The 21426-nt window shown below is 41.9% G+C and overlaps 7 protein-coding genes across 7 annotated transcripts in view; 4 read left to right on the plus strand and 3 right to left on the minus strand.

Annotated features, from left to right (window-relative positions):
• Positions 1 to 297, plus strand: part of BDCG_03024 (30S ribosomal protein S2) — a gene marked incomplete at both ends in the record, with an annotated part of 1457 nt that extends 1160 nt beyond the window's left edge. Inside the window, one exon of the mRNA XM_045418613.1 lies at positions 34 to 297. Within this exon, the coding sequence (XP_045275143.1) occupies positions 34 to 297 (264 nt within the window). The remainder of the gene's footprint in view (positions 1 to 33) is intronic.
• A 432-nt stretch (positions 298 to 729) lies between these two features.
• Positions 730 to 1951, plus strand: BDCG_03025 (uncharacterized protein). The gene has a single exon (XM_045418614.1). The coding sequence runs from the start codon at positions 1157 to 1159 to the stop codon at positions 1814 to 1816; it is 660 nt and encodes a 219-aa protein (XP_045275144.1). The 5' UTR covers positions 730 to 1156; the 3' UTR covers positions 1817 to 1951.
• A 654-nt stretch (positions 1952 to 2605) lies between these two features.
• Positions 2606 to 4040, minus strand: BDCG_03026 (solute carrier family 25, member 46; the record flags this gene model as incomplete). The annotated part of the gene is made up of 4 exons (XM_045418615.1): positions 2606 to 2636; positions 2711 to 3342; positions 3502 to 3638; positions 3947 to 4040. 4 exons carry the CDS (start codon positions 4038 to 4040, stop codon positions 2606 to 2608), a joined length of 894 nt encoding a protein of 297 aa, XP_045275145.1.
• Positions 4041 to 4578: 538 nt separating this feature from the next.
• Positions 4579 to 8881, plus strand: BDCG_03027 (translation initiation factor IF-2). Its single transcript, XM_045418616.1, has 3 exons — positions 4579 to 4662; positions 4724 to 7649; positions 7760 to 8881. The coding sequence occupies exons 1-3, from the start codon at positions 4639 to 4641 to the stop codon at positions 7909 to 7911; spliced, it is 3102 nt and encodes a 1033-aa protein (XP_045275146.1). The 5' UTR covers positions 4579 to 4638; the 3' UTR covers positions 7912 to 8881.
• Positions 8882 to 9001: 120 nt separating this feature from the next.
• On the minus strand, positions 9002 to 10157 carry BDCG_03028 (uncharacterized protein; the record flags this gene model as incomplete). The annotated part of the gene is made up of 4 exons (XM_045418617.1): positions 9002 to 9094; positions 9192 to 9794; positions 9867 to 10037; positions 10143 to 10157. 4 exons carry the CDS (start codon positions 10155 to 10157, stop codon positions 9002 to 9004), a joined length of 882 nt encoding a protein of 293 aa, XP_045275147.1.
• Positions 10158 to 11031: 874 nt separating this feature from the next.
• Positions 11032 to 11877, minus strand: BDCG_03029 (uncharacterized protein; the record flags this gene model as incomplete). Its single annotated transcript, XM_045418618.1, has 2 exons — positions 11032 to 11595; positions 11665 to 11877. 2 exons carry the CDS (start codon positions 11875 to 11877, stop codon positions 11032 to 11034), a joined length of 777 nt encoding a protein of 258 aa, XP_045275148.1.
• Positions 11878 to 12044: 167 nt separating this feature from the next.
• BDCG_03030 (haloacid dehalogenase, type II) lies at positions 12045 to 13293 on the plus strand. The gene is made up of 2 exons (XM_045418619.1): positions 12045 to 12352; positions 12431 to 13293. The coding sequence occupies exons 1-2, from the start codon at positions 12181 to 12183 to the stop codon at positions 12982 to 12984; spliced, it is 726 nt and encodes a 241-aa protein (XP_045275149.1). The 5' UTR covers positions 12045 to 12180; the 3' UTR covers positions 12985 to 13293.
• Positions 13294 to 21426: the final 8133 nt, after the last annotated feature.

The raw sequence follows: 21426 nt of genomic DNA on the forward strand, positions 1-21426 counted from the left end.
CAATCCGCTGGAGATCGGCCGCTGCTACATGAGTGTGGCCTGCATACGATCCCGACGATTGGGATTATTGATACCGATGCTAATCCGACGCATGTTACGTACCCGATCCCGGCGAATGATGACAGTTTGCGATCTGTGGCGGTCATCGCGGGGGTTTTGGGGAGGGCGGGGGAGGATGGGCAGCGGGTTAGATTGCAGGAGGCGGCGGAGGGGAAGGTTATGTATGCTGTGAATGAGATATTGGAGGATTGGAAGCCGAAGTCTGCGGAGGTTGCGGAGGCGGGGGCGGATCAATAATTGATTGAAGGGGATGGATGACGGGTTGGTGTTGTAGTTTTTGTATTTTTTCAATCTCTTCTTGCTTGTTAACCTTTTTTTTTTTTTATTTCTGGCAATGTTCTGGTCTGGTCTTTCATGTTTTCTATTGTAGAAAAAAATATTATGTATAAATAGGAATTTATTTTCATTTAGGATTTTGATTCTTCTTTTGATTTTCTCTATGAATTTGTCACGGCCACTTCCTCCTTTTCGCCCTCAAGAGGCAATACAGACATGGATGTGGTGGTTTTCTATATATTCAGCCCGCTCAAGATCAGTTGAGTAGACAAATGGAACCCTGGACGCTTTGCTGCCGAAAGAAATATACCAATTGGGTCCTTAGGCGAGGCGCTCTGGGCTCTGTCTGATGGTGCTAGCCAGAATTTCGGAGGTTGGAATGCAAGAAGATATTTGACGTTCACCTCGAAGTATGCTCAGAACTCATCTTCCAGCGAATAATTGCTCCTCGTCAGTCTGAACTTGGCATTGGGTATTTGTCAAGATTCCCGCCAGAGTGAATCCTATCCCGTGTGCTGCTGTTGCCTGCTATCTCAGCCCGTTTTGGGCTTAATTGGAATTGTTGATCCCGTGTCCACGCGCACTAGCGCGTCTTGCCAAGGGAAGGGAAAGACGCGCCGAGACAGCGAACACGAGGCCAACAGTGCTCTGATTCGACCTTCTGGGGAGGAGGATGTGTTGCTGCCTGGGGATAGGCCCTTGTCGCTGTCTCTTGAATGGTTGGGGATAATGGCACGGAGTCGGGTTCGGGGCGTTGAAATGAGCCGAAAGATGTGTTCCAGGACCAGCGAGATGGCATGGGAGGGTGGTGGGAGGGTGGATGGGGGGATATTTAAAGAGGGTGGATGGCATGGGAAACATTCAGGTCCAAGGAAAAAGGAGTTCTATCATCACAGAGTCCAAAAACCGAAATATATCCATCCCAATCTATCTATCTCGAATCAACCCACTTTTTCATCAGGCCTTCTGCCCGCCAATCTATCTCCCTAAAGCCCAACCAACCCACTCACCAACAATGGCCCCTCCAAAGATGAGCTTCGCAATCAGTCTGGCCACCACAGACATTGAAGCCACAAAGCGCTTCGGTACCGCTCTCGGCTTCACGGTTCAAGCCTGCTACGACGCAGACACAACTCTGCGCCTCAAGTACGACGATTCCTTCGGTATCTTCTACGCCACGCACTCCGTCATTAGCAAATTCCTCCCCGCTGGCCGCGAGATCGCCTCCACCAAAGTCGCGCACGAGGTCATCGTGACGCTCTCGGTCAATTCGAAGGAGCAAGTTGACACAATGATCCAGAATGGGCTTGCTGCTGGTGGGAAAGAGGGTCCCAATATGGTTCCGGAGGAATGTGCTGGTGCAGCGCTCTACTCGAGGAGCATAGAGGATCCGGATGGGCATCTTTATGAGATTCTCTTTTATGACTCGCAGGCTGCTGCTCTGGAGGGGCCGTGCAGCTTCAAGAAGGAAGAGAAATGAGTTCCGCTGTTTGAGGACATTTGCGCGCGGGATGGGTATTGATGGTAGTTGTTTGGGAAGGGAGAAGAAGGGGGGGGGGGTTCTGGGTGTGCTTGTGTGGGTTTTAATTCTCCATAAGGGTTGGCTGGGAGGTGGTCCGTCTTGATAAGCATGTTACCGCAATGTAATGTTTCGATCAAAGATTTCACTTTCCCGTTTTCTTTATGAGAGGAGATATCCTGAAATGCAGATGAACGTTCCATATTTTGATTCATTCGACCACGAAATCCATGATTTTGCTCCATATTGAATAGAAGCCAGTCGAGCTTCATCAGGTGTATTTCTCCCCTAAGATTTAGCATGGTCGAGTCTTAATTCCGGACGACTCAAAGCATAGGTCAAATATTGCCCCAGTCCGAAATCATTTTGTAACTATGTCTTAAATAGCTCCAAATATATAATTAACGTTGAAACACTGATATGAAAGAGTAGGCGCCTGGTCGGGGGTAAATCACAATGAACGTCTTGGACATCACACGTAGCTAACGAAAAATATTTGTGTATAGATTAGAGTGGACATCTCAAGTCTTTCTCAGGGGAATATCCACGAGGTAGGTCTACTTGCATTGAAGGCAAATAAAGCATAAGGGTATATAATACAGTGCGGCGACAATCTGGAAGGCTGGGCAGAGGTCCAAATTTGAAAAGGACATAGTCTATATGGGCAATATAAAGTGACAGGGGTACCGATCATGTTATGCCTGTGGGTTGGGTATATCTAGAATGAATCAAGGCAGCCGGAAATTCCATTTATCCAAGAGCTCTCATCGCAAGTTCCACACTAAATCATGGGTGTTAGCGGCTTAAAGACTTGCGTTAGGGTAAGCAATAGGAATAAGGGAGGAAAACACTCACACTGCGAATGTTCCAGCAGAAACTGGCATCGCTCTGAGCAATGTTGGTCCAATTCCCTTCCAGAACCCGCCCAACCCCTCAGCCGCAAAGGTCTTCTTGAAACAATCGATCGTTCCCGCGAATTTCTGTTGGGCACCAAATCCATCGCTCTGCATTTTACTCTTAATAACATCTAGAGGGTAACTTGCCAACCAGAGAGCTTCACCCGCAAGTCCTCCGTAGGCTGCCACTTTGACGGCCGAAATATCCTCTCGTTTAACGTTGCTGCGCTTAGCCTCCCAGTTCATGAGATATTCGAAACTGAGGAACCAAACACCGTAGGCTTGCGCTTCTCGAAATACAGTCACGAGACCTCCCCTGTAAATTCCCTTCAGGACACCTTCATGGGCAGAAAGCTTGCGGATGCAGTCGATTGGCCCGTGGTATAGCCGCTGGGCGCCGTGTGGTTGTGTTTGTAGCCGAATGCGGACATGCTCGATAGGTCCAGATATGACGGAATTGGTAACGCCGGCGAAGGCACCAGCAAGGTAGTATTGAGAGTAAGAAAGGGATGTATTAAGCGGGTTCTTTTTGGTGTTCCATTCTTCGAATCTTCGGCGTGCTTCGTGGAAAGCTCCAAATTGGACACTGACCTAGTACGTTGTTACCGCGAATTAGCTAAGTAACCCCCCATAGGTGCTAGATGACCCATCCCGGCGGCTTGGAAAGCTTGGTTGCGGAGGCGCAGCCGGATCGTACACGAGAGCTGAGAATCCTCAATATCGAATTGACTAGATGGGTGAGATGCTTACACAGGCGCCAATTCCCACCAACGGTGTTAATGTTCCCTTATAAAATGCCAACGGACCCTCATTCTTCAAAATCTTTGTGGCACAATCTAAAGCATTTGAGTAGTTTGTGGTGGTTTGGAGTCGGACCTTGATAATATCTGTGCGGGGGTTAATTTGATACCTATCAAGGGCGGTGAAGAAGAGTACCTACCGAATGGTTGACCTGTGATCAATTACAACGAGTTAGCATACGAATAATATTTATAAGTTTTTCCAATGGATAATTAATTGGGAGGCCATCGAGCGAATTTAGCTTTTCTTCTCCCTTGTGTTTTTAATTTTTCTTTTGTAAAAAAAAAGAAAAGAAAAAAAAAAAGCAAGCCACAGTGAGGATGATTCCCCCGGTATGAACAAGCGCCCAGGATTGGAAGATATTGGAAAAGAGGGTTATTAGAGTAGCACTCACCAAGAAGAACCTGCGCAATACCGCCAGCAGCACCCGCAGAGAGATCTTTAACTGTTCTCAAAGGGCCTTCGCTTTCAATTTCGTTAACTGCCATCTCTGCCAAATTTCCGTGGGCGGTTTTGGATATTCTTTGATAGCGACAGTTCCCCGTTGTGACTGAGCCAATTGAGAGAGCAACACCGCAAATAAAACACTCCTCAAAATCAAAACAGATACAAGGCGACTGCGACTACAGTATAGACACTTCAAATAATTATACTAACTCGCTGAAGCTGAAGAATTTGAAAACGAAAAAAAATATAAAATTAGAAAACCCGAAGCTGGCAATTCTCTCTTATCGGCCCCGCAAACTCTAAAAGACGTGATCGCCCCGAAGACCATATCGCCGAGAAAAATAAACTGGAAGGTGCTAGTGTGAATCTTACTTCTATCACCCAATGAAATAAGTTAACGCCTGTCGTATAATACATTACTGAAGTATGATACAGCTAGTGGTCCGCACTTTAAGAAACAATTCCGGCCACAAGCGGTGTTAATGCGAGTCACGTGACTTAATATCGGATTTATTACCGGCCCGGTATTCCTGACGTAATCCGACTTCTCTCCTAAAAAATTCCCGTGTCGAAGATTCAACGAAACTTATACTCGGATGCGATGGAACTCAACTTCGAGTCAACCCTTTTTAGCTCAGGATGGTCAGGCGATCTGTTTTAAAGGTATGACAGCGGGATATTTCATCAAATGATGCTCCAATTTACTAATCTGGTGTCGTAAAAGGTTTCGCGATGCCTGGACAGTTGTCACATCTGTTCCATCTGGCGGAGACCAATCCCTTCTCTTCCGACGGCCAGCGCTCACTGGGCTCCACGAAGACAATTCAACTCGACCTCAGGTTTGCCCAGACCTCCAGCCGCAGCGGCGGCCGTTGTAGAGCAGTATGATGACGGCCCACCTTCCCGACCAATCCAAGCAGCAAAACCTGCCTTTGGCCGCCCGGGAGCTGTTGGAGGCGTTCGGGGAGGATTTGGCGGAGGGTTCGGCTCGGGTTTCGGAGGGTTCAATGCTTCTTCGAATTCGCGAGAGAATGAACTCACTGCGGAAGAAGCCAAACAGCGCGATACATTGAGGAAACAAAGAGAAGCACAGAAACAACCTACGTCCCAACGGACCGCGTCCACACCCACGTCCACGTCCACACCTACATCTACATCTACTCCTACGCAACCCAAGATCCGTTATGGCAACTTCGGCCGTGATTCATCTCGACCTACTCATGTAGAAAATTCCGGTCATAGAGGGGAAGAACGCCAACGAAACATTCCAAGACGAAATCTAGCGGAACAGCCCCCAAATTCCTTTCGCATTACCAGAGTTGAAACAAACGACGACAATCCCGCTCGACCCCTGCCTGATCATAGAGGAAGGAGTTGGGATTGCCGGGTGTGCAGGCATGTCAATCCCGCGCCTAGTAGGGTTTGCCCTAGGTGCGGAACCCCGGGAAATCAAGCATCTTCTTTCGCATCTACGTCTCCCACCGAAGGGACAAATAGTGGTTGGAGTACTGCAAACACCAATGATCAGGCACGAGAGTCGCCGATAATACGCAAGGTTGGCATAGCTGCTTCTCAGGGAGATGGAACAACGACTACGACGTCCAATAATGCATTTAATACTTTCTCAGGGTTCCGAAAGGGAAAATGGTCTCAAGAACAGCAGGAGAAAGAGGAATATATAGCCTCCCAACTCTCCAAATCATCTCCACCCAAGGAGCATCAGAAGCCAGAGGTAGATGAGGTTCTTGCGCTGAAAGTTGACCCACAAGCGGCCGCAGAGGCGAGCGTAGACACGAGATCGAAGAAAATCAAAAAGAAAGGGAGGAGAAGAGACCAAGAGGATGACGACGGTGAAGGGCCAGTCATACGTACTTCAAACGAAGCGGACTATAACCGTGAAGTCGAGCGTGCGGAGCGCCGCCGACTCAAGGAGCGAAGAAAGCAACAAGCAAAAGAAGCGAAAAGGGCAATGGCAGCCCCTTCACCAATATATTTGCCCGAGTTTATAACGGTTGGTAACCTTGCCGATGCGTTGGGTGTTCGACCTGCCGAATTCCTGGAGCGCCTGGTGGATTTCGGATTTGAAGAAACAACATACAGTCATATTTTAGATGCCGAAACGGCAGCGTTAATTGCCTCGGAATATAATTTCACCCCTATAATTGAGGATACTGGCAATGATCTGGTGGCTGCCCCACCACCGCAGGATACTACAAATTTATCACCGCGGCCTCCAGTCGTCACCATTATGGGCCATGTTGACCATGGAAAAACTACCCTTTTGGATTGGCTTCGCAAATCGTCTGTGGTAGCAACTGAGCATGGAGGGATCACTCAGCATATTGGCGCGTTTTCTGTGACAATGCCGTCCGGCAAAGTTATTACCTTTTTAGACACACCAGGTCACGCCGCTTTCCTCGATATGCGTCGACGGGGTGCCAATGTAACGGACATTGTCATCCTTGTTGTTGCTGCCGATGACAGTGTTAAGCCTCAGACCATCGAAGCTATCAAGCATGCCAAGGAGGCCAACGTTCCGATCATTGTTGCCATTAATAAAGTCGATAAGCCGGACATCAACGTCGAAAGAGTAAAACAAGATCTTGCTCGTCACAACGTTCATGTTGAAGATATTGGTGGCGATGTCCAAGCCATATGTGTCAGTGGGAAAACCGGAAAAGGCATGGTTGACCTGGAAGAAGCTACGATAACACTGTCAGAAATGCTTGATCACAGGGCTGAGAGAGATGGAAATGTTGAAGGTTGGGTTATCGAAGCAACTACAAAGAAAGGTGGCCGTGTAGCTACTGTTCTCGTAAAACGGGGAACTCTAAAATCTGGTGATGTCATTGTCGCAGGCACTACTTGGGCTAAAGTCCGCACTTTGAAAAATGAAGCTGGAGTGGTTATTAGCGAAGCTCTCCCCGGCACTCCAGTGGAGGTTGACGGTTGGAAGGAACAGCCTCAAGCTGGAAGTGAGGTTCTTGAAGCGACAAGCGAGCAACATGCTAAGTCCGTCATCGAGTACAGATTGAGCAAAGTCGAGACAAAGAAACTGAGCGAGGACATTGGTGCCATTAACAAAGCTAAAAAGGCAGATCTTGAAAGACGAAGGCAGGAGCTGCAAGCTAAGGAGGACGAAAGAGCCCAAGCCGGTGCTGAAGCTGATTCTGGTCCAAAGGGCGTACCTTTCCTCATCAAAGCTGATGTATCAGGGTCCGCCGAGGCAGTGGTCAATTCAGTCTCTGCGCTTGGCAACAGCGAGGTATACGCTCGCATTCTACGGTCTGGTGTAGGGCCGATTGGCGAATTTGACATCCAACATGCCGCCGTTGCGAAGGGTCACATCATCACTTTCAACATGCCTGTGGATCCATCAATGGCTCGAATGGCAGAATCCGATGGGGTTAAGATCATGAACCACAACATCATTTATGAGTTAATTGATGATGTCAAGGCGAAACTTAGCGAGCACCTGCCGCCCACGATCACCCAACACGTCACTGGAGAGGCTGAGATCGGCCAAATTTTCGAAATATCAGGCAAGGGTCGCACAAAGGTTGCCATTGCAGGCTCCAAAGTTCGGAACGGCATGATCAGTCGCTCACATAAAGCGCGGGTTCTCCGTGACAAGGAAGTCATTTACGATGGTTAGTTTTAGTTGCTCTACTTCTTCCCCTTTCAATTTTCCGTATATGTTATCGAGTGACACTAGGAACACTCACTTGCTACATATGATGCTAACTTTATTTCTTGCTAGGTACAATCACGTCTCTCAAGAACGTCAAGAAGGACGTCACCGAGATGCGTAAGGGCACTGAATGTGGCATTGCCTTTGAGAACTGGAACGACTTTAGAGTCGGCGACCATGTCCAATGCTACGAAGAAAAGTCCGAAAAGCGAACCCTATGATATATATGAACGGGGAAAATTAATGGACTCTCTTCTCGCTCCCATATTCCTCACACGACCCCACACTCCGACGCGCGTCGTTTCTTGAACTTTTCTTTTTTATTACTTTTTTGTACGATATCTCACTTCATTCTGCTTTCTATGTTTGTCTTATATGAATTTCGACGTTCGCTCTTCTTCGGAGAGAGTAGGTAATATTCATCCGTCATTCGCCGATGAATCTGCCGCCTTAAATACCCTCGCACTTTTTCTACTCCTCTAAACCCTCTGTACGTCGATCCAACTCCCCTCTCTAACCCCAGTCCCGTTGTATCTCTTACTCTCACCAACATTACCAGGCCGGTGTTTCTATTTGCTTTCAACGGCATTGCATTTGCATGGATGTTTTGACATCTAAAAAATGGGGGATAGGTATTTTTGATTTTCTTAGCTGGATGGGGACCGTTGATATGTATGTGTAATCATGATAAGATCGGCTGGGATCTGCTAGATAGATATTTATAGGGTTTCATTAGGATAAAATAAAAAGAACGGGGTTTCTTTCTGTATATCAAGATTTTGAGAGTTGGGAGGGCGGCTGTCTTTTAGCTACTTGCCTACCACTCTGGAAACACGAGATTTAAGAAAGTAAACGTAAAGTTCCCGATGGCTCCTAAATGCGATTTGAAATAGGCCCCCAAAGGGAGTGGAAAAAAATCCACAAAACAAAATGAGGAAGCCAAACTGGCTTAATAGTTAATGGAAACATACAATGGTGATTGATTGCTATATCCACGCATCGCTCATATCAATCAACCTCAATGGTTCGCAAAACCCAACTAAATAAATTAAAAATCCCAACAAAGTAAGAAAAAAGGGAGCATGCATGGACGCATGGAAAGTAGAAGAACAAAGTCTACGGCGATCTACAAAGTCTACGGCGATCTAACAATACAACCATTTCTTTCTATTGCTCCCACACAGAGTTTAGCAACGCTTGATACCCCTCTATTTATCATTCCTCTCCCTTCAAAGCCAGCAAATACTCATAGAAATTCTACATTCCATTACATACCTACACATCCGGCTCTGCAACATAAAAATTTCCGCGCTAAGGGTGTTTGCCCCCCCCCTTGCCTTTCCCCTTCCCCAATCCCGCTGGTGCAGCAGCCGGTGCCTTGGAAGCTTCAGTTTGGTGCGCCGCCTGTGTGATTTGGCGAAAGACCTTAGTGTTAACATTTCCAGGCGTCATCACGGGATTCTATATTCTACGCTCAATTATCAGGGAGGTCAAAACGCACGTTCTTTTGCTTTCTGCCTCTGCCACTTGTGCTCGCGGTCTGGCCGTTCTTTAGAGCCCCAGCTGGAGCGGCGATTTCGGAAGCTTTCAATGCTGTTTCTAATGGAGATGGTGTGGCTTTATCAGTAGAATAAAGGACTTCTTGGTTTATAACGGCAGATTTGCTATCGGTTTTCTCTTCCTCCGGCGGGGTGATGTTGGTTGACTTTTCTAATTCTTTCACTGTAGCTGGAAATAGCTTTTTCTTTGGAGGAGTACGGGTCTTGCGGACGCCGGCCGGCTTCTTTGCCGCAGTGCCAGTCCCTCTCCTTTTAGAAGTTGTAGGTTTCGTTGGGGTGGTTGGAGGAGCTTCTGGATCTTGGGGATTTGGGTTGGCTGCGTCGCTCCCTGGAGATGTCTCCGAATCGGATAATGCTATAGATTCCTCTCCGGAATGTAAAGGAGAGGGTTCTCGAGATGACGACTGAGAAGGCGATGGCGATGGTGATATAAGTTTGTCGGCAAGAGACACATCAGGCTCAATACGTCTGATGGCACTTTTAGGTAGCTTGTGTAGGTCTTGCTGGCCAAGCCAGTATATGTCAAACGTGTTGGTATGAACGACCTTCCAAAATTGTCAGAGTAAATCTAGAGGGTTAAGGAAGTAAGCGGTGCTTCTCCAGATCACAACACATACCATAGAAACCCAGGCAATACGTAGTGCCATAGGGAACATTGATTTCTCAATCTCGGCTAGGATCTGCATTTCTATCTTTGCTCGCCGTATTTTGTCAAATCTCTCCTCTGCGACATAGCCGGAGATGACACGATTGGCATGCGAAAGGTAGACTTTAATGAATAAAGTGTTCTATTTTCAGAGAGAAAGAATGTCTCGCCAGTTAGATCTCTGAGGAACGATGAAAGAGGCCAAGTGCTAGCCAGCTGGTAGGCTGGATGGTATTCATCAACTCACGTGGTGATCTTCCATTTTGCAGAGGCCCGAAAAGGCACAACAGTGTCTACCAAAGTCGTACTGTGGTCACAAGGATCAAGTAGATTTGGTGGTATGGTCAACGACGCGTTCTCACAGGCGGACCACCTGGTACTCGCACGGAGGTAGAGGCCTCAGGTTTATAAAGGAACGGCAGTCTGCAGCCTGCAATGCGACAGAGTGTTGTTAAGCCAGCCAATTTTGTTTTTAGGGAACAAATAAATGGATACCAGGCAAATTTTTAGAGGAGATGGTGAGTTTTGAACGTAAGTCATGAGATAATGAAGAAACGAAGGACGACAGCAAGGGGGGAATGATAAGGACGGAGAGAGCAGAGGAGAAAATAAGGCGAAGTGAATCCCAAAATTGTCCCAATTCGTAGTTGTCAATGTTATGAATAGGAGTAGTTCCATTGATTGAGAAGCCCACAGATGGTTGTTGAAATGTAGGACAATTGGTGAGTGTTATTCATTCCCAGGCAGCATTGACACTGTCAGTGAACAATGAGAGGTATTCAAAGCATGCTTGAAGCTGAATGAAAATGAAATGTGTGGTTTGCAATCATTCATTCATCTATAGCAATGACTGTCATAACTCAACACATGCAATAAACAAGATGCGTTGCCCCCTTAAGTAGACTATTTTGAATGATGGTCACTTTTGCTCAAACAAAAGTGCCATATTAAAGTTGGGGGAAAAGGGGCTCATATAGCATATATAGTCAAATCATATAGCAAAGAAACCCAAGGTATGTTTGAGTGGAACAAAGTAAATGTTTAGTTATATTCTTTCCCCTTTAATAAAGCTGAAATGAGCAATCTTCACAAAGGGTAAAGAATATAGAAATAGATGCATAAAACCACCTTATTGCTCATTTTGCTTTCCACCGGATTCTAGCGACCCATTTTGCCCAGCCCTGGACATCCTCCCTTTGCAAAATCCGCTCAACAGTATACCACTCCTTTGCCAGCTCTTCATTAGAAGCCATCTTGTGAACGAAGGAATGGCAAGCTCTGCAAAGCCAGGCGACACTGTTCAACATCCATTCCTCATGCCACTTCCTCTTGAGCACTTTGGCATGTACCTCTCGCGGTATTAGATGGTGGTATGTTAAGGGGATCCAATCGCGTTCACATATTTCGCATGCCGAGGCCCGCGTACTGGGCCAGTTGGGCGGACCGGCCTGCACAACAGAGATATACCCGGTGAGAATTGGGTTCAAGAATGTTGGGAAGTCAGATGGGTCTGGTATGAGGCCGTAGACAGAGAGTGATTCAGATACTGATAACGGCACCGTTGCGGTTAATCTGTCGAGCGTTGAGAGTGGTAGTGGGTCAACGTATTTGTCTGCAAGACCACTGTTGCTTTGAACAGTCGCATAGGAGAGTGATTGAACTTCCTCTGGCAGGGAGTTGAATGTTTCTCCTGCAATATACTACTAGGCTGCCAAGTTAAGGTCGTTTTGGGAGGTAAAATATGTCGTTTTGGAAGATTGGGTGCATACATCAATGAATTCTGCTAGCTCTTCTGGATCATTGGCTTCGAGTTCGGTCGAGAGAGGCTTCTCTGAATCACCGGGTTGCGCAGACACTTTCTTTTTCCGCCGGAGGGGAGTCTTTGGGGCTTTTCTTGCATCTCTGTGAATAAGAAGAGCTTGGGAGACAAATTCTCTGAAGGTTTCGTAGTTGGGATTATGCACGGCCGCATTACTGTCCATTGGTGCGTACTTTAGGCTAGGTGACTTGATTCCTCGGCCATATAATTTTTATTCTACCTTCGTTTGCGGTGGCTGTCTGGAGCAGGCAGCCGAGACTATTTACTTCTTGGGTGGTTTTGGAACTAAATATTTACCACACAGAACAGGTTTCGGAACATAAATAAGGTTGCCGGTTCACTCCTCATGACCGGCTAGCCTAAGGACGCAAACATTTACGAGCAATCAGCATCCTTCTCTATCAACATCAGCACATCGGCAAATAAGGTTGGCTATTTCGTATAGCTAACTGGAACCTTGTGAAATATGGCCTCGTCAAAAGGCATCGTGCTTGCGTTCGACCTCTACGGCACACTGCTATCTACCGAATCCATTGCACACAAGTTGGCCCAGCATTTTGGCCCTGAAGAGGGAAAGTCCATCGCAGCTCTCTGGAGACGGTATCAGCTCGAATACACTTGGAGGCTAAATAGCATGGGTATTTACTCTTGCCTTACATAACACTACTGGCAGGACAGTAACTAGTTAAAATAGTAACGCTTACGCACACTTGTAGGGCAGTATAAACCATTCTCAGAAGTGACCCGAAACTCATTGCGGCATGCGCTAGCTGAGCATCAAGTCGATCTTGACCAGGACTCCACAGAAGAGCTTATGGACAGCTATAATTCACTATCTGTCTTTCCAGACACCATACCATGTCTAGCGAGCCTGGTGGATGACCGGAAGTTGATCCCAGTCGTGTTTTCCAACGGAACAGCCTCTATGATCTCAAATTCAGTCGCACGATCCAAGGAATTGGCACCGTACGCCGGCATGTTCCGCAATATCGTGTCCGTCGATCCCACCAAGAAATTCAAACCGGCGCCAGAGACGTATCGGCATTTAGCTGATAGCATTGGCAAGGAAATATCGCAAATGAACGAAATGTGGCTTATTAGCGGCAATCCTTTCGACGTAATGGGCGCGATTAATGTAGGAATGAAGGCTGCATGGGTTGACCGGGCAGGGTTGGGATGGATTGATTCGATGAACGGAGAAGCAAGGCCATCCGTTGTAGCCGGAGACCTCGTCACAGCGGTATTGGATATTAGGAATCATGAATTTTAGTGAAAACGTAAAACAGAAACCTCTGCTGACAATGTAAAATTTGGTTGCAAACAGTGTCTTTCGATTATTTTTTAGTCACAAATAACAAGTAAAAAGAGGAATGTATCGCTGCAAATATTTCCAAATTGCTCCATGGTGCAAGGTTGAACATTCGGGGTAAGTAACCAGCGGTCTCCATTATCTTCCCTCCAATTTCCCCTCCGCCAATCCATTTAGAAGGAAGGAAGAGTGAATATGAAGGGGTGAGTTTTATGTTGGAGAGAGAGAGAAAAAAGGAAACGGAATTTCCTTGCGCTGAAATTTCAGGAAGTCAGTGGGCTGATTACATAATGGATGTGTCATCATGCCCTCAGCCGCATTTTTTGTTGGCCCTTACGGCCGTTGCGGTTAGCGATCCCACTAGATCACGTGACCCACCACTATATTATGTTCCTGTAGATAGATCTATCAATACAACCTTCAACTATTCTACAGATTATAGCCTGAATGGCATGTTTTTCTTTTTAGAATGTTGTATCAATATATTTTTAACACAGATAGTTCATCTTTTTTAAAAAGACTCTTACTCTTTATTAGAGATATTTCATTTTCTCTGAATCTGTCAGTCAGTGAATTTATATACTTTATATTTTTAAGAAAGTATGTTCTTCATTGTGAAGAATATCACTTTTTATTTTTTTTTTACATATCTAGAAGAAGCAGAGTTATCTTAATATAAGTGATATATCTGTTACTTCAGAGTTCAGCTTAAGACTCAGAATTACATACTTCACTAAATAACTCATTAATAGAATAATCACTTATTATGAGAAAGCTTCTGACTTGTAAGATAAGACTGAGATCAGTTTTCATCAGAGTATGAAATTTGATAATAAGATAATAAAGAAACTTCAGAATAAAGAAAAGCAGAGTTAATATTTATCTACAGAATCTATTCATTTCAACTCTTTAAATTCTTCACTATCTCTCACTCTTAGAATGCTGACTTTTAATAGTAATCTGAATCAATCTATCTATTGCACTGCAGACAATCTTATGAATCTTATACAGATGATACTACAGAATTAAATAACTGCAGCTGAAACTGCTTAACATCTTACTATATCTATCTCTGTATAAAGAGATACTATAAGAGATGAGTTGTAAGAATATCAGAAGAAAGTTAAATATATACTAGATATCAAATTAGTGATCATATTTAATAACTCTAATTATAAAGCCTGATGTGTTGATATGTTGACTGATATGAAAGTTATTAATAAAACTAACATTTTATTAAAAACTTAACAAGAATTCTCTTTTATACATTATATTGATTCTGAGAAGTAAAGAATCTGTTCTAAGTCTCTATATAGATGTATGCTATTGAGTCTTATTAAAAATGTTTAAATCACTATTAAAACCTTGAAAGCTGACAATGCTGCAGCTCTGTGAAATAAGATTAATATTGAATATGTAATATCACTGATAGAAGAACAAGTTAATATCTTCAAGAAATTGATAAAATTACAAGTTAAGAAGAATAATTATCTTACTTTTCAGAGATGTTTCTGCTATCTTGTTACCTGTCACAAGAAGCTCTGTCAGAGTACTGAGAATGTATATTATAATCTTTTTCTCAATAATCTGCAGAATTATCAAAGATCATTTATCAAGATATATTTGAATGAGTTTTTCTTCACTGATCAGAGACTCATTGTCAACATTGATATTGATAATTTAATAAAGCAACTGATTAATCAGACATTTAAGAAGATTATCACTAAGTAGAAAAAGCAGCCTCAGACTGATTCTGTGACTGTGAAAAAGAATAAGAATAAAGATGAGAATAAAAGCATATCTGTATAAAAGTGCACTCACTGTAGAAGATATAAATATACTGTTAACAGATGTTTCATCTTACACTCTGATAAAAAGAAAAAGAAGAATGATAAGAAGAATGATAAGAAGAAAGAGAAGAAGAATAACTTGATAAGTTCTCAATCAGCAGCAAATGTAGTAATTATAAAGATTGAGTTCTATTTCTCTTTCACAGTCACTGAAAAATCATTCTTCAGATCTTAATATTTGAACACATGTGCAAGCCTGAATATGACAGATGAGCTTTATTCTTTTTCAAATATTAAATCTTTTAATAATAATATCTCTGTTGATTCTGTGACTGAGAAAACTGAGTTTGTTAAGAAGATTGAAACTGTTATCTTAAAGATTGAGAGTGATAATGTTAACTTGCAGAATGTTTACTATATTTCTAATATTATAGTTAATCTGCTCTCATTTGCAAAGCTTGAAGATCAGAGATTTCAATTTACATTATCTTTCACTATTCTCTCATTTTTCATTTACAGAGCTCTGAACAGTGTTATTTTTCATACAGTTCAGATCACTCAGAACAATATATATAAGATTGTGATTCAAAGGTTGCTTAAGCCAGCGTACAATTACAGGCGTACGCCGGCTTCTTATATATTGAATCTTGTACACTAAATTAATTAGCGTACGCTATGACCTCTTTACACGCGTACACTAGTAGTTTGAAAGTGGCTGTGTTATTATCTGACAGTCATACATTCTTCTGAATCACATTCTCTCTCATCAGATTCAGTCACGCTCATGTGACCATGTTATACACTCTAGCTTCATGTGAATTAGCTCATCACTAGCATTTCACAATTATGTGACCTATTCCTGATTCAGCTAGTGTTCTGCATACACTCTCACAAAGAAACTTCCACTATATTACATCACTTATTCACTAACTTTTCTCATTCTTCAATCATTATCTTCATTATCATCATCATTGAATGCTATTATCTCATTCAAGATTTCTATCTCTTCTTCTGTTCAACTCTTTTCATCTGTTCATCTATTACATCATACACATTTCTGGCAATGACTCCCTGTTCTCACAGCAAGTGTCATCATAGTGCTCATACTGAGCAGTTCATTAGCAGTAAGTGTAATACATTGTGAAATGTGATCAGAACTTGTTTATCTTCTAACAATCATCAGAACAATGTATTACTATGAATGATGACACATCTTCTTCATCTTCTTGTACACTCTTAACTGTTTCTTCTTCTCAGTGAGTTTCTGATCATGTTTTCTGACATGATTTTGTGTGAACACAGATGCTGATATGTTTGTTTTTATTCATGTAGAATCTTTACATATTGACAGATCTGTGTCTGCTGATGATAGTGAACTCAGTGTTGAATCATTGATTGAGAACTTGAAGAATGTGATAATGAAGAAATTGCTCATGTCATGTATGACTGAGTCTTCAGTGTTCTCTTCTGCCTCTTCTGCTGCTTCTTTCTCTGCTGCTCTCTCTCAATCTTCTACACTTGTCTCTGTGTCTGATTCCCCCACTCCTGCTACCCCTGTTCCCGCGACCTCTACTTCTGCTACTTCTGGTTTTACTGTCTCTGTCTTTCTTACCAGCTCTCCTCATTTCAAGGAGATGTTATGTAGACTCAGTGAATCACATTTTTCAGTGTGTACACTCTCACTCTTCTTACTGACCTCTAGAACAATTTATTGTATAAAGACTGCATACAACATGACTATCTGAAGCTCAGTCATGAATACTGATTATTACATTCATTTTAAATATTCATGATAAGACAATTGTTTATTCATATCAGAGAATCATCTTCTCTCTCAACAGTGTTAAGATTATAAGTCTTTTTCTTTTTCATCTTTTCTTTCTGACACTGATTTTCCTGTTCTTAGAAGAAATCATTATGAGTTTTACTGTGTATGAAGTCATGATATTCACAGACATTAAGAAACTTTTTATAACTGTAAAGTTCAATATTGCAGAGACATCTGCTCTGATGAATTTCTTTGAAATGATAGATCTGTATCAGCCTATTCTCTAGCATCTGTCATTTAACTTTGTAGTGCAGGCAAAAGATATCTGTGTTTTCAGAAATGAGAATGCAGATGTTGTACTCTTTTATACTTACAGATGTGAGACTTGTACATCTTGTCTGAGATGTTGTTGTGAGAATGAGCTGTTTGCATGCTGCATTCTGCTTTCTGCATTTCTCTGTGTTCTTCTCTCTCTTTCTGAGAAGCCTCATGTGTGTTGTAATTGCATGTACAATTCTAAGGCCAGCAGGTGTTCATTCAGTAATTGTTACCTCTGTTTTTGCAGTTTTATACACTAATAATAGTTCTTAGTTACTTCAGCACTAGAGACCATTTTAATTGAAGATGATAATGCTGCTGAGACTACTCTCTCTCACTCTCAAGCTTCTCTCATCACTTCTTCTCTCTTCTCTGTGAAGAAGGTTGTGCACATATCAGATTGTAAGTGTTCAGTCTCAGATGGCTTTCATTGTTTGTCTGGTCCTGCGCCTTCTTCTTCTTCTGTTTCTTCCGCCTTCACCTCCCCTGCCCTGGCTTCTGGTCCTGCGGGTCCCGCGCTCTTCAATTTCTCTACGCGTACGCGTGCGCATTTCTATATTGGCATTCCAGTCAATCTTGTGATCAATGACATTAATGTTGTATACAGAGTGATAGAGGAATCAGAGACATGCATGATATTATTGTGAGAGCAGCTTGCAACTCTTAAATCTCTTGCAGATCTCAAGTTTTGAGATTTTCTTTGTTTTTGATGTTTTTCAGGTGGCATGGCATTGGAAATAGATTAAATGTGTGATATATAAAAATGAATGAGATATATATAATAATATTTGTCTTTTACAGCTGACTCTTACAGTTGATAATTAATTCATTATTTCTTTTTTTACACTTTTTCTCTATCTGCTAGTCACTACTCTTACATGATCTCTATATGATACAGTATTCAGTGACTAGATTTGATAGCTTTCATCTTTTGTGATTCTGTCTCATGCATTATACTGTCTCTCTTTGCCTGCTCAGATTACTACAGTGAACAGCTTATTAAAACTAATCTTGTCTGATCTCTGAGCATTCTCAGAGATTGAGATGACTTGATCTTATATATCTGCAGATGTTTCAGATAGTTCATTCTCTGTGATCTCTGTGATTAAACTGGTATAAACAGTTAAATTCAACTCTGAATTTCTTTTTCTTCTGTGATCTGACTTACATGTAAGTCTGCTGCTTTGAGATCACTCTTTATCACATTGCACTTACTGTCTGTGATGTGTTATCATATGATCAGCTACAGTCTTATCACTTATTAAAGTGTGATATTCATCTGATTTCTTCATTTCTTCTCATTCTTTCCTTATAATTGTGAAAAGATTGAAATAAGTGAGATTATCTGATTCATAAGCATCTATGATTTCTCTTACTTTGTGAGACTTTTCAATTATAAGTCTCTTCTTTTTCAACACTGATGATAGTGCTGTAGATGATTATAATTCACTCAGATCTTGCATCTTTGCTTTTATAAGTTATGAACTATTAATTAAGTTGCATAAGACTCATCCCTCTGATTCTTCCAATGTGTACATTTTCAGAGAATGTGATTTGAGTATTTTATATGACTTAAACCACCTAGGTTGGAACTTCTCAGAACTCTCATTGCATATAAGAACTCATGTTTCTATCTTGAGACTTGATTTCTTAACAAGTGAGTCTCATATTCTTTTCAATTGAATTGCTCAGTTCAGAAGTAACTTATTAGCTTTTGCACATACATGGCTGATCTCTTTCAATCTTGATTCTGTGTCTGTGACTGTTGTGTCTGTGACTGCTGTGTCTGTAACTGCTGTTTCCTTTCTCATCTTTTCTGAAGCATTCTCTGAGATGCGCGGATGCAATTCATACAACAGGTAGAATGATGAATGCTTGATGACTGCATGCTGCCGGATTTGTGTGACTAATAGCACCTGCCTGAGATATTCATTTCATAATCTTGTAGGCTTGCTCACTAGATATTTTGTCAGTATGTTGCTTAAGATTTCATTCAAGTGTTTCATCTTCCTGTTTATCTGTGAGTGATATGACATTGTTCTACAATGTCTTGTCTATAACTGGCTCATGAAATGCCTCACTGCTCCTTCTACAAGGTTTGTACTGTTATCAGTTAAAATCTCGCGCGGCATTTCATAGTTGACATAGATCTCATTATGTAGAAACTTCATCATCACCTTCTCTGTCATCTCTGGAACTGCTTTTGTAACTGGCCAGTCAGTAGTGTAGTCAATAGCAGTGATTATTCATTGATTTTCATTTGATGTTCACAGCAATATGTCTATGAGATTCATCTCTCATTGTTTGAACAGTTGTATCATACACTTCATCTGATATTGTGCTTTCTCATATTCTAACTCTTTTCTAGATTCTTTTACAATCTGGCAATTCAGGCACTCATGAGTATATGTCTGAATGTTCTCAGTCATGCTTGGCCAGTACACTCTTGATTCAAGTACACTCATGAGTTCAGAGCTTTCTAAGTGACTGAATTCCTTGTGCATGTGAGTCATCAAGTCATGATGAAATAAAGGTTCTAGATAGAGAGCTTCTGCATATTCTAGATCGCGGTAAAGCACAACATTATTTTTCAATTTTCTCAGCTTGAAGTTTGAAAGCATCTCTTCTACTACTTTCATGAGATACTTGTCATTCAACATCTTGCCATTCTTCAAGTGAGAGATCATGGTGTTCACTTATTCTGATTCCTTGCATTCTCTCAGTGTGTTTAATATGAATGTTCCTTATACCTGGTTTGCAGAACTCTCACTCATGAAATCAGGTCTGTAACTGATTGCATTCAGCATCACTGTATCTGATTTCTTTCAGTATTTGATATGAAGATCATATGCTTGGAACTCTGAGATTCAATGTGCTAAATATTTGAAAGGTTTTGTTATTAATTGTAGATAGATGAGGCTTTTATAATCTGTGATCACTGTTGTTGTATGCCTGTTGTTAATATATCTATTTCATAACACCAGTGTGTGCTTGATTGCTAGCAATTTCTTTTCATGCACTGAGTAATTGAGCTCAACACCTGATAGTTTCCTACTATCATATACTACTGAGTGCAGCTTGCTGTCCTTGCTCATCTGTAGAAGAGCATCTCTGATAGCTCATTCAGATGCATTCATCTTAATGTAGAAAGGTTTATTATAATCTGGTTGAATAAGCACTGAAGATGTTGTTATACATTTTCTCAGTGTGAGAAAAGTCTCTTCACACATGGCATTTCAGATGATTGAATGAAACTTCTTCTTTTACAGATTTGCATTCATTTCTCTTAAGAGATCTGAGAGTGATGCAGATATTCATGTGAAATTCTTGATGAATCTGCAGTAATATGAGATCAACTCAAGAAACTGTTGTACATGATGTACATTCCTCAGCCACGGCTAATTTGCTATGACATTCAATTTCTTCAGAATGAGGTGTATACAGTCATCACTCACTACATGTCTCATGAACTTCAACTCTTTCATTTCAAACACATACTTGATTGATTTAGTATAGAGCTTATACTCTGTCAGAGTTGTAAGCACTTTATTGAGATGCTTCAGATGTTTGTTATATAAGTTTGAAAAGACTAGAATGTCATCAAGGTATACAAGATATGAGATTTCATTCTGTTTATGAAGAATTGTATTCATCATCATTTGAAAGGTGACAGGTGCATTTGTCAGACTGAATGGCATTGCTAGGAATTTGAACTTTCTCATTGTGTATTAAACGCGGTTCACAGGACTGACAGTTCACTTACATGAATCTGCCAGTATTCTGAGAGAAGATTGATCTTCAATAGATATCAGGCATTTTCAACTGTATTCAACTGTTGTTGAATCTGTGACAGTGAATATTCATTCTTGATCATAAGCTTGTTAAGTGCTTGATAATTGATACACATTTATCACTCTTCATCTGCCTTTTTCACAAATAGAACTGGAAAGCCTCACACACTTGATGAAGGTTATATGAGACCACATTCTAGAAGGTCAGTGATCTGATGCTTCTGTTCTTCAAGATGCATTTGTAACAGAGAGTATGCATTCTGATTGACTGGTTTTGCATCCCCTGTGTCAATCTCATATACAAATCCTTGTTCTGGCAGTAATTCTGATGAAAGATCTGTTCAGAAGATCTTCTCATGCTTCTTCAGAAGCTTCTTCATATGCTTATCCTTCTGCATATCTTTTATCTTGGTTTCCTCCACTTCTGGGTCCTGTATGATATACAGAATGCTTTCAGATGAGGTCTTATGAATCATTCTCTTTGCTTGTTGATGTGTAAGCAGATTTAACCCTTCTATATCAGAGGCATGGAATGTTCTTCTCATATCAGTTGATAGAATTGTATGAATCATTTTCTTTCTATCAGTTAACTGTATATGACATGTACATCATTGAATCTGCAGATTGAATCTTTAGAATTAATCAAGTCTGAAAATGAGATCATATTTCACATTCTGCAGCTCTCATGCTTAAATATAGCAAGATCATTCTCTGAAGTGCAAGGGAACTCTTACTT

This window comes from Blastomyces dermatitidis (assembly GCF_000003525.1).
Source record: "Blastomyces dermatitidis ER-3 genomic scaffold supercont1.3, whole genome shotgun sequence".
NCBI classification, from domain to species: domain Eukaryota; kingdom Fungi; phylum Ascomycota; class Eurotiomycetes; order Onygenales; family Ajellomycetaceae; genus Blastomyces; species Blastomyces dermatitidis.